The 18,696-nt window shown below is 43.5% G+C and overlaps 1 protein-coding gene across 2 annotated transcripts in view; it reads right to left on the reverse strand.

Moving 5' to 3' along the window:
• The window catches only part of FREM2 (FRAS1 related extracellular matrix 2), a 212,737-nt gene that overhangs the window by 178,130 nt on the left and 15,911 nt on the right, over positions 1-18,696 (reverse strand). For both annotated transcript variants that reach the window (XM_066582542.1, XM_066582533.1), the window contains exon 2: positions 14,126-14,215. In XM_066582542.1, the coding sequence (XP_066438639.1) occupies positions 14,126-14,215 (90 nt within the window). The remainder of the gene's footprint in view (positions 1-14,125; positions 14,216-18,696) is intronic.

The following is an 18,696-nucleotide window of genomic DNA, read 5'->3' on the forward strand; positions in this document are numbered from 1 at the left end:
CAGCGGACAGCAGCGATACCTAAACAATACGTAGGCTGCACCCGCGGATGGAAGCATCGTTCTCTATCACCATCTAAATCGGGGACCTTTTAGCTTCATCAATCTGTGTATTCTATTCATCCTCCTCCTCCTGCTCCTCCTCCTGAAACCTCACGTAATCACGCCAAACGGGCAATTTTTCTTAGGCCCACAAGGCTCAGTCATATAATTTTTGTAAACAATTTCTATACGTTTCAATGCTCATTAAAGCGTTGAAACTTGCACCTGAACCAATTTTTATTTTAACTGGGCTGCCTCCAGGCCTAGTTACAAATTAAGCCACATTAACCAAAGCGATTAATGGGTTTCACCTGCCCTCTTGGTTGGGCATGGGCAATTTTTCTGAGGTACATTAGTACTGTTGGTACACCAATTTTTTTAGGCCCTCGCCTACAGTGTAATCCAATTAATTTTTTGCCCACCTGCATTAAAGCTGACGTTACATCAGCTGTGCTGGGCACTGCAATGGGATATATTTATGTACCGCCAGTGGCTTCCTGGGACCCACCCATGCTGTCGGTCGACATGGACTTCCCATTAGGGAGATGTATGTGCCTGTGTATACTTATAAAAAACTCGAGCCTGACTGGGGCATGCAGTTTGGGCCGAAGCCCACCTGCATTTAATCAGACGTTAGCTCTGCTGTCCAGGGCACTGCAATGGGATATATTTTTGTACCGCCAGTGGGTTCCAGGGAGCCACCCATGCTGTCGGTCCACATGGACCTCACATTAGGGAGTTGTACCTGCCTGTGTCTATGTATTAAAAACCCCGGTCTGACTAGGGCATGCAGTGTGGGCCGAAGCCCACCTGTATTTTATCTGAAGTTACCTCAGCTGTGCAGGGCAATGCAATGGGATATATTTATGTACCGCCAGTGGCTTCCTGGCACCCACCCATGCTGTCGGTCCACACGGAGTTGTAACTGCATGTGTCCACTTCTAAAGAACCCCAGTCTGACTGGGGCATGCAGTGTGGGCCGAAGCCCACCTGTATTTTATCTGACGTTACCTCAGCTGTGCAGGGCAATGCAATGGGATATATTTATGTACCGCCGGTGGCTTCCTGGCACCCACCCATGCTGTCGGTCCACACGGAGTTGTAACTGCATGTGTCCACTTCTAAAGAACCCCAGTCTGACTGGGGCATGCAGTGTGGGCCGAAACCCACCTGCATTTAACATGACATTACCTCAGCTGTGATGGGCAATGCAATGGGATATATTTATGTACCGCCGGTGGGTTCCAGGGATCCACCCATGCTGTGGGTCCACAGGGAGTTGTAACTGCATGTGTCTACTTCTAAAGAACCCCAGTCTGACTGGGGCATGCAGTGTGGGCCGAAGCCCACCTGCATTTAACATGACATTACATTAGCTGTGATGGGCAATGCAATGGGATATATTTATGTACCGCTGGTGGGTTCCAGGGAGACACCCATGCTGTGGGTCCACAGGGAGTTGTAACTGGATGTGTCTACTTCTAAAGAACCCCAGTCAGACTGGGGCATGCAGTGTGGGCCGAAGTCCACCTGCATTTAACATGACATTACCTCAGCTGTGATGGGCAAAGCAATGGGATATATGTATGTACCGCCGGTGGCTTCCTGGCACCCACCCATGCTGTCGGTCCACACGGAGTTGTAACTGCATGTGTCCACTTCTAAAGAACCCCAGTCTGACTGGGGCATGCAGTGTGGGCCGAAGCCCACATGCATTTAACATAACATTACCTCAGCTGTGATGGGCAATGCAATGGGATATATTTATGTACCGCCGGTGGGTTCCAGGGAGCCACCCATGCTGTGGGTCCACAGGGAGTTGTAACTGCATGTGTCTACTTCTAAAGAACCCCAGTCTGACTGGGGCATGCAGTGTGGGCCGAAGCCCACCTGCATTTAACATGACATTACATCAGCTGTGCTGGACACTGCAATGGGATATATTAATGTACCGCCGGTGGGTTCCAGGGAGCCACCCATGCTGTGGGTGCACACGGAATTCCCATTGCGGAGTTGTACCTGCCTGTGACTATTTATAAAAAACCGCGGTCTGACTGGGGCATGCAGACACCTTGACAGAATGAATAGTGTGTGGCACATGGGTTCCCCATTGCTATGCCCACGTGTGCAGCTCCTGATGGAGGTGGCACAGGATTGGATTTCTCATTGCTTCTGTACAGCATTGTGGGCTATCGCCCCGCCCCTTTTAAAGAGGGTCACTGCCTAGCCATGCCAACCCTCTGCAGTGTGTGCCTGCGGTTCCTCCTCATGGCAGACGCACTTATAAATAGACATGAGGGTGGTGTGGCATGAGGGCAGCTGAAGGCTGCGCAGGGACACTTTGGTGTGTGCTGTGGACACTGGGTCGTGTGTGTGTGTGTGTGGGGGGGGGGTTGGGCAGCATGTAACCCAGGACAAGTGGCAGCGGAGTGTCATGCAGGCAGTGATTGTGCTTTGTTGGAGGTAGTGTGGTGCTTAGCTAAGGTATGCATTGCTAATGAGGGCTTTTCAGAAGTAAAAATTGTTGGGAGGGGGGGGCCACTCTTGCCGCTATTGTGGCTTAATAGTGGGACCTGGGAACTTGAGATGCAGCCCAACATGTAGCCCCTCGCCTGCCCTATGCGTTGCTGTGTCGTTCCCATCACTTTCTTGAATTGCCCAGATTTTCACAAATGGAAACCTTAGCGAGCATCGGCGATATACAAAAATGCTCGGGTCGCCCATTGACTTCAATGGGGTTCGTTATTCGAAACGAACCCTCGAGCATCGCGAAATTTTCGTCCCGAGTAACGAGCACCCGAGCATTTTGGTGCTCGCTCATCTCTATTAATAACCTATCTCCTGAACTTTGAAGCGACCTTCTGGTTCCAGGGACAAAATTTGCCCTGGAACTGGAGGGGTGGGAGATATTACCTAGGATTCTCCCTTTCCGGCTTTCCAACTTATATCAGCCGGTTCCCAGGCCCCATTTTTGTCTTCCAAGATTGCCACACTGTTTCCCAGACTATCTGATGCACACTGGGCACTGGTGGTGCAACGATAGTGTAAGACACTACACACTGCTCTGATTGACCATGTACTGCTTTAGACTACCAATGCAAAGTGCATATCGGGTAGTGACAGGAGCGGTGCCCCCATATTGCAAGTGGCAATTAATATTACTCCACCCTCCATTTCTAGGACAAAGTCTGTCGCCAAGATTGGAGGGTCGCTTTAAAATCTAAGTTTTGTGTAGAAAATGCAGATAGGCTTTAAAAAAGTTTTTTCAGGACTGAGAAATCAGATTACCAAGCGTCCTCGAAATGCCCACAAATCGTGGTTCTCAGTACATGCTTAAGGGCGCCCACCCACTGGCGATTTTTTTTTCTCTGCGTTTTGCGTTTTTTCTCAAGAGCAATTAGAATTGAATGTACTCCTGTCCACTGGCGTTTTTTTTTGCGGTGCGTTGCGATTTTTAACATAGGAGCTGTCAGTTGCATATGTGTCCTTATTTTTCTCCTAATGCACCCATGAATGTCAATGGAAATTAATGGAAAAGGCACGAAAACGCCGCAAAAAACGCAGCGAAAAACGCACGGAAAATGCGGCAAAAACGCGCTGAAAACGCTGCGTTTTTCACGCACGAAAATCGCAAACGCCAGTGGGTGGGCGCCCTTAAAGGGATATTTTCAGCATAAAAACTGATTAAGATACTCCACCATATTCTGTTTGGTGGGGGTCTGCCTACCAGGTATCCACAATTCTAAAAACATAGGGAACCACAACGCTGATTTAGCACAGAAGCTTCTTCAGTTTCTCACTGGAATGGAGCTGTGTCCCCAGTTGATTACCCCTGTGCATGGAAACTGTGGATTGGCAGGGGTCCCACAGATCGGGACTCACCAATCAGAATGTGGCATATTCTAGCAATATGTCATCATTTTGCATTAAGGGAATAGCATTTTAGATATTCAACTGAAAACCAGAACCACTATGAATGGCAAGGCTCCCTTCTGTCCTCGATTCAGCCCAACACAATTTGGGAGCCTGTACCACCTTCTTAGGAGGCTTGCCATGTGAACCACCCACCGTTTTTGGGCCCCTTTACCAGCAATGCTCTTCATCAGGCATGTCTTCCCCGGTTCTTGTCTGAGTACCGTGTGCCTGGAGCCTGGGGTATAAGTCAACTTGTGTATAGAGCGGCGGCTGTCAGTGGCCAGCACCAGAGTGTGAGATACATAGTGGTTACTGTAGCGGCTAATGAAGACCATTTCTGGTAGTAGGGTCCAGAAGTGAGCCAGTATATTTGAGGTCACAGAGGGGCACACTATATAGCCACATGGGGGGGGCACTTTGGGACCACATGAGGGGAACACTCTGGGGCTATGCATGGAGCACTATAACTTCTTGGAACCACAAGGGAGGCACAATAAATTACTGTCAGGAAGTCTAGGCCACAGAAGAGCCATTATTCCTTTGTGAGAGCACAGAGAGGGCACTTGTACTATGGAGCGTTACGGAGAGAGTCATTGACAGGACCGAAAGGATAGGGAGAGCATGCATGGAAGAGTTGTGGCTGGAAGAATTCTTCATGGCGATCTGGGCACTGATAAAGAAGAAAAATCAGAGGAGATGCCACCTGTGGTCACTGTAGGTAACTGCACTGTAATCACTATCACTATGTAGAGCTGCTATCGGCCTATTATTTAGAAGTACGGCATACTATGACTATTAGGGGTCACTGAAGGGCACTATTACTGGGATGGTTCATAAAGAGCATGACTTACTGTAAAAGGGATGTGGCTTAATAGGTCTACCTCTTTCTGTCATTCAAAAGTTGGAAGGTATGATGAATGGGACGTATATGGGCTATATGTTATTTCTTTATTCCGTGCCAGCATATGGTAGTTCTTTCAGCTTTCTTTTGTGACTATTGATAACTGGAAGCAAGCCAGAATTTGAAGATATATTTAATTAGTACATTATTAAATAACCTTTAATTGGATTTGTACAAGTTGTGCAGGTGTGAGCGAGCATCTGGCAGGGTACTTCACAGCCACACTTGGCTAACCTCATCACATTGTACTGCGCCAAGCAGTGAATCATATGGTTTATAAAGTGAATAAGCAAGAGCCATTATGTTGGCAAGAAAGAAAACTGAAGCAAATAGTAATTGTACTGCACGGCAGCTAAAAATGACCAAATAAATAAACATTTTGAACACGTATCTGCAAAAAAAAAATGACAAGAAACTAAAGTAATGACTGCAAGAAACCAAAATAAACTCCAGAAGAGACATAAGAGGTCACACTAAGTATTGGAGAGGGTGTACTAGCAAAAGAGTCCTTGAATTCTCTCAGTAATGTGTTTACTCTTGCAAGACTTGGACTCCTCCCAGGAACACAGGAATAAATGTTGGCGATTTTGAGCTTGTGCCAACATCTACCTGAACCATGAATCATAAGGCTTTGATGTTGACTCTTGTAGTGGTGGAGAGGTGGAACAAAGTGACCAGGAAGAGATAAGCATTGTACTCCAACTTGAAATAGCAGACTATACAGATTGCTTGGGAGTATGACTGTCGCGTCGCTCTGACAAAGATAACTAATGGCTTGTCGTCTATTATTTCCTTTATTGCCAAGTACATACTTTTCTGTAAATATTTTGAAATGTAGCTTTTAACCCTTTAAGGACGCGGCCTAGTTTGGTACTTGAAAATCCCCAAAAAACTGTTGCTTCTTTATCTCCACTTTTCAAAAGCCATAATTTTTAATCCTTCTATTGGCATTGTTGTATGAGTTTGATCTATGGCAAGCTGTAGTTTTTTTGGAACCAATTTGGGGTACGTATGATGTATTATATGGCCCCCTGCACACAGGCGGAAATTCCTATGCACACAGCCGCGATTTGTTCGCGTGAAAACACACACGGAAATCAAATTGCAGCACGTTCTATTTCTGTGCGGGTCTCGCAGAGGCCCGCACAGAAATGTCAGTAGTGACGGGCCAGCTCCTCTCTGTGCATGCGCCGGCTGGCCGGCACATCACAGAGCTTCGGAGACGCCGGGAGCAGGTGAGCCGCACAGGTGAGACTTCTCGCAGCGGGATCCGACCTAGCCGTCTGTGACGGCCTATAACTTTTCTTAATTTTTTGTTTTGTGTGGTGGTGGTGAAAGAACCCATCCATTCTGCCATTGTTTTTCTTTTATTTTCATGATATTCACTATGCGGTATAAGTGCTATGACAATTTTTTTCTAGGGGTTGGTATGGTTACGACGATGCCAAATTATAAATATTTTTTAGGTTTTTCCACTTTTGCACAATAGAAACCCTTTTTTGGAAAATTATTTGTTTTTGGCATGGCTACATTCAAAGACCCAGATTGGTATCTTTTTGTGGTACATGCAACTTTTATAATCACTTTTATTGCATTTCTTGGGAAGCAAAATGAATAAATAAAGCACATTGGCTCTGTTTTTTTGCCTTTTTTATGGCGTTTTAGGGGCTTGAACCTGCATTCCTACAATCGCTCAGATACTACTCTGTAGTACTTATTTTTTATTAATTATCATGGCACACAAGGAGTTTAATGTCTGGTGTTCAGTTGCAATGCATCAGTCCTTCACAGTTGGATGGCGCAGAATCGATAATATCACAGAACTCCCTCCCTCTGTTAACCACTTACATCCCACAATCAACATTGATCGCAGTATGTAAGAGATTAATGGCAGGGATGGGAGTTCTCTGCAATCCTCGCTGTTGTAGTGAGACCCGGGCTGTTAGTTATACCTGGTTCCCACTGCAGATGGTGCAGCCTCAGCTCCTGAGCTTGCGCCATTTAAATGCCATACATGTTCAGCATTTTGCACACACTAATAGCGGAGAAGTAGAGGAAGCAGGCGCTTGCTCACTTTTTTCATCTAAATCCGATGGCCGGGATCTCAGGAGCGCAAGTGCACTAGCTTTGGGCCTGGCCACCAGCTACCGTTGTGCTCTGCTATTGCTTTCCGCTGAGGTGGTTTGTTTCCCTGCAACTAGCAGTAAACAACCAGAGGAGAGAGGAATCAATAGCTGCAATGTCTGGAGAATGGAGTATTTTGGAAATGAACATCTTATGGTTGGGTGCATTGTTTTGCGATTATGAACACATGGAAATAGGATTCCTGAGTTAGGAATAACTCTATAATGACTGGGCTGTCCTCATGAAATAGCTCCTTTAAAGCTCTCAATATGGATGATAGTGGTTTGAAAAATGTCCACAATGCGCAAACCGTCTAAGAAGACATCCCTGATGAGGCTCAAGAGCGATGCAAAAAACCCCCCAACATATAAAAACTAAATACTGTGTGATAAAATACTGTGAAGCAATTTACGTATAGTAAATTCCACAAAATTGATACATTTGCAACAAAATCCATTGCAATTTTTTGAGGCAATTTTAGTACTACACATAATGTATAAAACACATAGAATGGCTAATACACTATACGTATATCTGGCTAAACAGAACTAATAGGGAGTCTTGGTGTATGCACTTGGGAAATAATATATAATCCCTATGTGACATCATCAGGTATGTCTGACTGAGCAATTTCTTACACGAGTGTCAGATAAATATGATTATGGACAACAAGCCTGAACAGAGAAAGGCAAAGCGCCAAATCAGCCCTGGTGTCAGATGGCGGAGTGCGCTGAAAAAGATTATGGCCCTCAAGCACAGCTGCCTATCAACAGACTTCTGACTTTTTGTTTCAGCTCGATGAGTGAAATTCATGACTTTGCCCAGAGCTCAGACAAAAATATATGTTCAGCTTGTAAATTATCTAAGTGTTTCTACCAAATAGGATATACAGCAAATATAAGTAAGGGTATTCTTCACATGTGCAAGAATTGTAGCACTCTATCCAGGATCGCAAGTAACCAGTGATAAAAATCTGATCTGGAAGTAGGTAACTTCACGGACCCTCAGCTGTTCATTGAGGCTCATGTATACAAAAAATGTATTGCATGGCCAGAATAAGGGGCAAATACATGTGTACTTAAAGGGTCTTTTACACAACAGCGAACAAACATGTTCTTTCACACAATTATCTGCCCATGTGAAGGTGCCACTGATCACCTTCACAGCAAATACATGTTCATCGCGTGACCACATCTTTCATGTGGCACAAAAAATCCTTCTTGTTGGTAGCACAGCCCCTTGTTCAATAGGGAGGGGGGGGGGGGGTGCTGCCAACAGTGATTAAACAGTATGTGGAAAGTTACATGAAGCATTGTTCGTCCCGATATTGTCCAATTTAGCCTGTGTGAAGGCCAGATAAACCAGCGCCTATCTCGTTGATCAGCAGTTGTTATCTAGCTCACGTTGAGTTGTCCAAAAGAACATTAACAGGATGATCAAATGGCTTTTGGCCTTGAAAAACTACTCAGTATGAGCAATGAAGAACATGGTCACCTCACTGGTGCCTGTCTGTCCACTGTACAACACTTTTAAACTCTCATACATAAAGCTCTCCACAGTGCGGCACCACCTTATATCTCCACCTTCATCTCCGTCTACCACCTTACACGTGCTCTCCGCTATGCTAATCACCTGAGGGCTCCCACCCACTAGCGTTTTTTTCTCCACTGAGCTGCGAGAGTAAGTGAAAACTCTCGCAGAGCAGTGCGAGAAATCGCAGCGATATCGCTGCGACAGTCTTTTCTATGGGGCCAGCGGCAGCAGCGCTAGCCCCATTGAAAAGATATGGAGAATGCCGCTGACTTCTGCCACAGCTGTGACAGCTGTCACAGCTGTGGCAGGAGTTTACTTCATCACCGTGGGGACCGCGGGGATGAAGGAACCCTCTGTCAAAGCTGTGACAGCTGTCACAGCTGTGGCAGAAGTCAGCGGCATGCTATCCCATTGGCACTGCTGCCGATCCCATTGAAAGCAGTGGTTTCTGACAAGCCCTGCAGAATGATTATCGGAGAAGGGCTTAAAATATAAGCCCTTCCCCGATAATCATAAAAAAGTGGTTAAAAAAATAATAAAAAAGTTACTCACCTCTCCTGCTGTCAGCCGCGTCCTCCGGCTGGCTCCCCGGCACTGCTAGTGAGCTCTTTCAGCAGACGGGGATTTAAAAATCCCCGCCTCCTGAAAGGGCTGTGCAGATTGGCTGAGGGCTCAGCCAATAGCAGCTACTGCTTAGCTATTGGCTGAGCGCTCAGCCAATGGCAGATAGCTCTTAGCTATTCATTCATCCCCGCGGGGATGAAGGAAACTTCTGCCACAGCTGTGGCAGAAGTCAACGGCATTCTCCATATCTTTTCAATGGGGCTAGCGCTGCTGCCACTGGCCCCATTGAAAAGACTGGCAATGTCGCAGCGATATCCCTGCGATTTTGGGATATCTGCCCGCGTTTTTCTCGCACAGCGATGCGAGACTTTAACTTTAGAATCGCATCGCGGTGGAGGAAAAAAACGCCAGTGGGTTGGAGCCCTAAGACTAAGGTCACACTAAAGCCCCATTTAGACAGGACGAATTTTGGGCAAGTGATGCCCGACACTCGTCCCCGCACATACATGCTCTCGCATGGGAGCTTATATCACTGGCTCACAATGAGGCGGCAGGAGCAGTTCTCGCTTCCCCCCGCCCCTCTTCATTCACTTAACATAGTGGCCATCCAATACTGAACAGCTGCTATTTACACTCCCCTGTCGTAGTTATACTCATCGCTGATCATTTATGCTGCATAAATTCGTCCCGTCTAAATGGGGCTTAAATGTTAATGTGATTTAAATTTCTCTTTTGTTCATTAACTTTGCATTTTATTAATCGACAAGAATAAACTATGAACACTTCTATCTTTAAAAGCATTCTTATATTGTAACATATTTTCCACACCCAGCTAAAACTATTGCATAGTATTGTGTATTTTTAGAGTATGGGAGGAAATGCACACAAACATGGGGATTACATACAAACTCAATGCAGATATTGTCCTTGGATGGATTCAAACCCAGAACCCCAGTACTGCAAGCCAACAGTCAGCCACCATGGATGTCTGGGGACCAAGAGCTCCAAGTTACGCCTCCGTTCTACAGTTCTGCACTGGGCCTTATTTTGATTTCATTATAAAGTCATTATTTCTCACAGTCTTCTCTCTCTTCATGGCTGTATAATTCTACACAGCTAATTATTCTTTATTATCATCAACTAAATCAAAAATGACATCACATTATAAGTTCTTTTGTTCTCCTCTGAATGCAGTCACACCAAACATTCCATATTATCCCACCTTCAGTATGAAGCATTCCCAACAGGTTTTTACTAGCAAATTGTTGATAATACCATTTGTTAATTAACTATAAAGAAATACGTCTCAACAACAAAAATATCTCCCAAACCTAAAACAAGCCAGAGACATATCAACATTTGATATTTCAAACATAAGACTAATAACAATGTATTTGTCTTATCAGCTTTGGTTAGTTGTACTGCACCCCAGCAACCATGTCAACTTTACATTTAATATGTATCTGTTACAATCGACAGGTATGCTCCTGCTGATTTGTCATCTCCTGTCTTCCAGTAACTTATCTAGTAACCAACACCATCCATCCTTTTGTGCCGTTATCTGATTACCATCACCATTTTGCTCCAGTCACCTGTTGGTGAGTTCCTATTCTTGCACCTGTGTTACCCACTAATGCTGATATGTGCTTCATGTTATTGCTCATTCAACTCCCGAGTGTTACATCATTTGGCCCTAATGTAAGTCCTGGTGATATCGGAGTACTCAAATGAGATTCTCAAAGCACAATCGTTAACATTTAAATCGTTAAGCATTTAAAGAGACCAGGATGGATGAACACAGAACTTGCACACATGTTAAAAACTAAGAAAAATGTGTTTATCAAATGGAAAGAGGGGGAAATATCTAAAGAAGAATATAATGCAGTCTGCAGAAACTGTAGGGCAAGTGTCAGAAAAGCTAAAGCTAATAATGAATTGAGGCTTATAAGAGAGGCCAAAATCAATAAAAAAGGATTTGTGGGGTATGTCAAAAGCAAAAGAAAAGTCAAAGATGCTATTGGATGCTTACAAGATGAAAATGGTCAATTGGTTAAGAATGATGTTGGGAAGGCCGAACTTTTAAATTCTTATTTTGTATCTGTTTTCTCTCAGAAAGTAGATGGAACATCAACTGATCTTCCCTGTGATACTGGGGGAATAAAATAATGCAGGCTATCTATAAAAAGAGAGATGGTGAGGGAACACATAGCTAACTTAAATGAATTCAAGTCTCCAGGTCCAGATGAATTACATCCTAGGATACTAAAGAAAGCAGCGGAGGTAATTGCTGAACCACTCACCATAATCTTTGAAAATTACTGGAGAACAGGAGAAGTCCCAGAAGATTATAAAAGGGCAAATGTTGTCCCTATCTTCAAAAAAGGGAAGAAGGTCGATCCAGGAAACTATTAAACAGCATGTATGCAAGTACTTAAATAATAATGGAGTAATTAACTAGAGCCAGCATGAGTCTGTAACAAACAAGTCATGCAGGACGAATCTAATTACCTTCTATGACAGAATAACCAACTGGGTTGATCAGGTGGATACAGTATATCTTCACTTTAGTAAAGCATTTGACGAAGTATCTCATACCATACTTCATGGAAAAAATAACCAATAACAACTGGCTGAGTGATCGTACTCAAAGAGTGGTCATAAATGGCTGCACATCCAAGTGGAAGAATGTATCAAGTGGTGTACCACAAGGCTCTGTCCTAGGCCCAGTGTTGTTCAACAGTTTTATAAATGATCTGGAGGAGGGAATTGATGGGAAACTGATCAAATTTGCAGATGACACAAAGCTAGGAGGGATAGCTAACACTAGGTAAGAGAGAGTATTCAAAAAGCTCTAGAAAAGCTTACACAGTGGGTGGCGACTAACAGAATGGTATTTAGGTTGACTACCCACTACAGTCTTTTTTCACTGCGAAATTCGCAGCGTTTTTTTCTTCTGCAGGGATCTATGGGACTTGTAATGTTAAAATAGCGATTTCACAGTAAATTGCGATTTTGCGCGATCGCTATTTTAACATTACAAGTCCCATAGACCCCTGCAGAAAAAAAACCCTGCGAATTTCGCTGTGAAAAAAAACTGGAGTGGGTAGTCACCCTTAACAAAGAAAAATGCAAAGTCCTACAGCTGGGAAAAAAAAAATGAAAAAAGCACATGCAGAATGGGAGGAATTGGGCTAAGCAGCAGCACATATGAAAAAGACTTGGGTATACTAATAGATCATAGACTGAACGTGAGTCAACAATGTGATGCAGCAGCCAAAAAGGCAAACACAATTCAGGGATGTATTAGGAGAAGCATAGAATCTAGATCATGTGAGGTAATTATCCCCCTCTACTCTTCCTTAGTCAGACCTCATCTGGAATACTGTGTCCAGTTATGGGCACCCCACGTTAAAAAAGATATAGACAAACTGGAGCAAGTTCAGAGAAGAGTTACCAAGATGGTGAGCGGTCTGCAAATCATGTCCTATGAGGAATAGTTAAAGGATCTGGGAAGGTTTAGCTTGCAAAAAAGAAATCTGAGAGGAGACTTAATAGCTGTCTACAAATATCTGAAGGGCTGTCACAGTGCAGAGGGATCAGCCCTATTCTCATTTGCACAAGGAAAGACTAAAAGCAACAGGATGAAACTGAAAGGGAGGAGACACAAATTAGATGTTAGAAAGAACTTTCTGACAGTGAGGGTGATCAATGAGTGGAACAGGTTGCCACGGGAGGTGGCGAGTTCTCCTTCAATGGAAGTGTTCAAGCAAAAGATGGACAAATCTCTGTTTGGAATGATTTAGTGATCCTGCACTGAGCAGGGGGTTGGACCCGATGACCCTGGAGGTCCCTTCCAACTCTACCATTCTATGACTCAATGTTTTTGGAAAACTATCAAAACTGTTTCTGCATAGATGTCCTGAAGAAGAACCTGAAACAGCCCACCATAAATGCCAGACTAGAATGCAAGCTATGGTAAAGTGCATGCTACGATTAAGCTGGAATGCATTGGCTGAGCTGTCATCTGAAACAAGATAATTGTTCAATTTGTCCACACATATCTGTGTCCAAATTGGATAACGTCTAACTATGCAGCCTCAAGGAATAATAATCTGAATCCTTTTCTGGCTCTATGACAGCCTATTAATGAGGTCTAAGAATTGCACTGCCTGAGCTGAGTTATCTGTGGTCATCTTCATACAGTAAGGATTCAGTAATGAAAAGGTAAGCCTACCCAAAATACATAATTACTGTACCCTATCACTTTATAATTTATCCTTGATTTACTTATGCAGCCACTTAGAATAACGATCAGACATTCTTGAGATCCGGCATCAAGGACATTGGGTAATGGTAGAAAACAACATTACTGTCACATCTCACAAGCACCAGCAAATAACAGTAAAATAGGTGATGGTGAAACAATGGATCTGATTTATCAATGTACTTACACCAATTCTCTGATGTACAGTATATAGAAAAATGTGAATTTCAAGTCAAGTACCATATAAAATGTTCCAGCGCCATTTTCTCAGATACATACAAATATGGAATATGTCATGTAAATAGCTTGGGCTCCAAAATCACATCTAGAACAACTCATTTATTAAATTTTCCAAACACATTTCTAATTAGCCCATCCTGAAGTTGTTTCAACGAGAGCAGTCACCAGCATTGACAAGCCTTCCCAGTGCCATGATAATACATCTAGAAACCTTGGTAAAACCTTTTACAGGCAGATTTAGATGCTGTTATGTCCCCCTATTTAGGCCAATTGAAAAAAACCTTGATCATTAAGATAAAACATTTTGCCAAAGTAGTAAGCAATTACAATGGTCAGAGCCCAAAGAGGCGGAAAGTGTAAATTTATATACTCTTACCAATCTGAAACCAAGTCAACTTCTACAAAATCAGCAAACTACCAATTATTACTATATCAATGGAGAAAAAAGAGCGTGTAAGATCGAAATCACCACATACACTCTTCTAGGTTTTGGTATTGACTATTTTCCATAACTTCAGAATATTGCATAGAAAATAAGTACTCACCGCTATCTTCAACAGTAAAATGGAAAATATCACTGGTTGCGTTTTCCTTGTCTCGTAACACATAGCAGATTTTCATGTCATCAATGTCCGCTGCAAGAAAACAAATATTTGCTGAGTTCAAATGCATTAAATATAAGAAATGCAGTAATAATGTCATGCAAAAATATGTAAGAACTGCAACCGAAGACAAGACTATCTGACCTGGTAGGATATGTCCTTCCACTCCACAGTGGATCTCACTGATATCACTGGAATTTCTTTTCCTACATAAAGTGACTACCCAAAAATGCAAACCATACCTCCGCTTCTCTCAGCTTCAATAGACATAAATGAAGAGCTGCAGACTTACATTATAGTTTTAGGCCCTTATTCACCTGTCCCAAATGAAACGTAGCAGAAGGAACACAATGCTATGTGAAATGCCCGAAGACATTTATTTTGGCGATCATAGGGTATCAGCGCACATGCCCCTATAGGTAACAATATCTTACATATGTCCTGAATGAGAGAAGCAGATGGGAACCAAACAGGATGGGCATTCTGGGTCTAGCCATCGGTCAGGGTCACAGTGTATGGATCTGCTTATAAGAACTGAAGACTCTCTGATACTCCAAATAAATGGCCATGCACTTTAGCATCAAAGTCAAATGAATGGCTCTACATTCCAATTCCTTCTAGTCGTGGTATTGAGGCTGGGGGAACAGGGAACCGGGTTTCTGGTTGAATCGCCACCAATGTAGCATTTATCACCTATCCTATAAATGCTTCTGGATGCAATACTCCTTTAGGCTAGGTGCATATTTTGGAGCTGTGTGCTGTCCATGTAATTTCACAGATAGCACATGGCTCCATTATAGCCGGTGAGGCAATACACACAGATGTTTTTCACATGGACCCATACTGTGCCACTCACACATACTGCACTTGATTGCTGCTAAACTTCTTTCATACGATTTTTAGCTGCAATCGGCCGAGCGTAAAAATGCATATGGTCGTGTGAGAGAGGCCTTTGGGAGATATTGCAGAGTGTAAAAGGACCCTAAACATGCAGAAAACATATGCTGAGCAGTGCCAATTGACCTACAGAGGCAAGCAAAATATTGCTGAATAACCAAGCACATTTATCCTTCCAGAAGTTTGGAAAACATACATGACAACCGCTACAAAGGTATTTTCACGCATTGCGTTTTTAGGAAAAAGATTGTATTTTTTTGTGAACTTTTTCCTTGGTGTTTGTTACTGCGCTTTTTTGTTCAATGAGAAATGCTGTGGCCAGATGTTCGCTGTGGCTCAATAGGGAATAATGGACCCCACTACAAGCATTGTTGTTTTTTTTTCCTGTTTGAAGGGATAGCTGTCTGCGATCAGCTATCAAAATTGTATGGCTAGCTTTAAAGCGGTTGTCTGGGACTTTTACTACTGATGATCAATGGACCTCTGACGATCATTATTAATGAACTATCCTAGGGATAGGTCATCAATAGTGAAAGTCCCAAAGGTGCCAGAGAATCCCTTTAACTGGGAACTGCTTGAAGATATAAAAGTGGTTAATTAAGTCAAACAATCAGTATATTTGCCCTTTTTCAACCAGCAATTTCTAACAACAGTTTAAAGGGGTTGTCCAAGTTTCTTTTCTTTAACCTGACAAGGACTATGTTCTGTAAATATGTGGCACCTGGTCCTGGGCTTTAATCTCACACCATCGTAAATATATGTAGGTTTAAAGCTGCAGCTCCTATAATCTAGCAGTGTGCAGGTCGAGGACCCGGAGGAGAAGACAGAAGTAGTTTATATCCACTTTTGCCTTCTTTTTTCCAGCCTACATAGCTCTCAATGATTGTTATGTGGTGACTAGAGGAAGCAGCAGCGCCGTTCCCTCTATTGGATCTGGTGATCACATGATGGCAGAGCTGCTAGGTCTTAGCCAACCTCGTTCAGTTGTGCCGCTGACTATTCTCACAATCGGGGCATGTTTTCCACCGTAACTAGGGCTCCTATGGATGCTGCTTTTATGGATGCCCCAGTTAGTGGAAAACTGTGATGTCATGGGGGACATAGATGTTAAAAAATAGTTACAAAAATAAGTGAAAAAAATGTACAGAATGAAATACAAATATTTCAAAAAATGAAAACAACTTTCTGCTCACCCCAAACTAAACCATCGCTACATTTGCCCTGTGATCCAAGACTATAGAAATTACTTATCAAACTGTCTGAAACAAAACGGGGAACCGATTCCTGTACTTTATTTTAGCATAAATGTGCTAATTTAAAAAATACAGAATCCTTTTAACTTTTTGGACACAAATAGAAAAGATAATAAAAAATAACCCTACGAAAAAGCGAAAACAATTTGACAGCCCAAGAACTAAAAATAGGGCCATAAAACCACCAAATTCATAAAAATTGCTAAAAAGTATCTCATCCTTTAGGATGGAAACATTCTGGTTCTCAAGTGTCTAATTCCTACTCCACATGGCCAAAAATAATAAAAGATGCTATACTCACCTCTCCTCTGTCGAGCGCCACAGCTCCGTTCTGCAGAAGGGCTTTATATCGACAAGCTAAAGTCAGCCTGCTGACGGGACATCAAAGGTTGCTGAAGCCAGTCACAGACCCCAACATTCAAACGTGAGCATAGTGTCCTCCAAATCCTCAGAATCTGCGTCATCCACAGCACAGAGAAGAAGACAGTGGACAGGTACGCAGGGGTCACTGGCTGGACACCGGGTCGGATTCCGCTGTGGGATCCTGTATGCGGAATCCGGCGGCCTTAATATCTATTTCACTACCCAATGCTAGCAGCATAGACAACATTTCATTAGCATTAGCTACTTCTTAAAGGGGAAAAATGCCCTTTCCCACATTTAGTTAAATTCTAGAAGTAATTACGCGAAAAGACTGAATCTAGAGCTTTTTGGATGAAGTGGAAAAGGTGGAAAAGGTTATGCTGATAATATCTCATGTAGTCAACCTCATTTACTATTTAAGACAGTAGCCTCAAGGTAAAGAGTATATTATGTAGAAGACAAGATAGATAGTCAGCAAATTTAACTCCACGGCCATCTGGATAAATAATAAATGTAAAGTTTATAAAGTGAGTGCCAAGAGAGTGAAAAATACATTTATCGGGTTCCAAGATGAATGTCAGTGGCCTAACAACAGGATAGGTCATCAATGGTTGATCAGCACGGGTTCACCACCCACACTTTCATCGATCAGCTGATCGCCCGCGGGAATGTAAAAACCACACAAAAATCGCGACCGCATGAACCATTGGATTCCAATGTATTCATTCACATGATCGATTTTTGTGGACATAAAAAAATCGCGCCGGGAAAAATAGCACATCAGCGACTATTTTCGGTCACCGATTTCAGACTGCGTGTCAAAAGATAGGTCTTGCTGATCTTTTGCCAAGACACGCAGGAAGCAACCATAGACTTCCATGGAAGCAGAAAAAAAGGAGGGGGAGGGAGTTACTCGGCGTACAACGCTGGGAAAAAAAGACAGCTGGCTCTATTTAAGCATTCGTAGTCATTTCAGGGATTTGTGCTGACCGAGGGGTTTCTGGGCTGCAGCGTATTTTTTTTCTCATGTGAATGGCAGAAAATATGCTCTGAAGATCGGGACTCGATCGTGGCAATTCTTTATCCATGCGATTTTACGGCGCGTACGGGCGACTGTAAAAACGCATGCAGTCATGTGAAAAAGGCCCAAGTGATGCAACTACCAGCACAGTCACCTTGTCATCTGCCACTGGATGCCGTGGAAGTAGCATTTCCCTTCTGTTGTTGCATTGATAGGCTGGCTGGGCTGCCAGTTGTCTCAGTCAGCCTCTCAGTGTCTCTTTTGGGGTACTTATTCCGGCATCTCTGTGCAGAGGACGCAGTAGTACTTCTGGTTCTGTTTAGGTGTTTGGAGGAGCACTTGTTTGGAGTTTCTATACATGACATCTTGGACCATGGACTTCTGACTGCAATTTTCACTTCCTCAGAATTGTTCTACAATTTCTCCTTTCGTCTTTTCCCTTTGGTACTGTGCTGCTCTTCTGGGGTTTTGTCCTATTCTCCCATATTACACCTAGGGATGTCTAGGGTATCAGGTTCAGCTCCAGCTCTGGGCTCACCCTTTTCAGGGTGGGTGCTCCACTCCCCTCCTAGTCCAGTTAGGGCAGATCTAGGAAAAGGCTCTCTGCCCTTGACTAAAGTTTGGTTGCATCATCAGAACTGATCTATCATGACAGCTACCCAATATATCCAGTGATACCTCCCCTTTTTCCATATTACATCATAACTCAGTCACCACTGAGGATTACACAAAAGCCACTTTACTCAAAAACAGAAATACTTAAGGCCTCATGTCCACGGGTGGGTCGGATTCTACATGTGGGAGCCCACATCGGACTCCGACCCTGCCCGCGTCCGCCGACCCTGCATACCTGTGCTGCTTGGACGGCTTCCATTGATTTCAATGGGAACCGCACTGATATGGAGCATGCTGCAATTTGTTCTCTGGACCAAAAGGTCCGCAAAACAAATCTGCATGCTTTAATTCCAGTGCGGATGCCC

Source organism: Eleutherodactylus coqui, chromosome 1 (assembly GCF_035609145.1).
Source record: "Eleutherodactylus coqui strain aEleCoq1 chromosome 1, aEleCoq1.hap1, whole genome shotgun sequence".
In the NCBI taxonomy this organism is placed as follows: domain Eukaryota; kingdom Metazoa; phylum Chordata; class Amphibia; order Anura; family Eleutherodactylidae; genus Eleutherodactylus; species Eleutherodactylus coqui.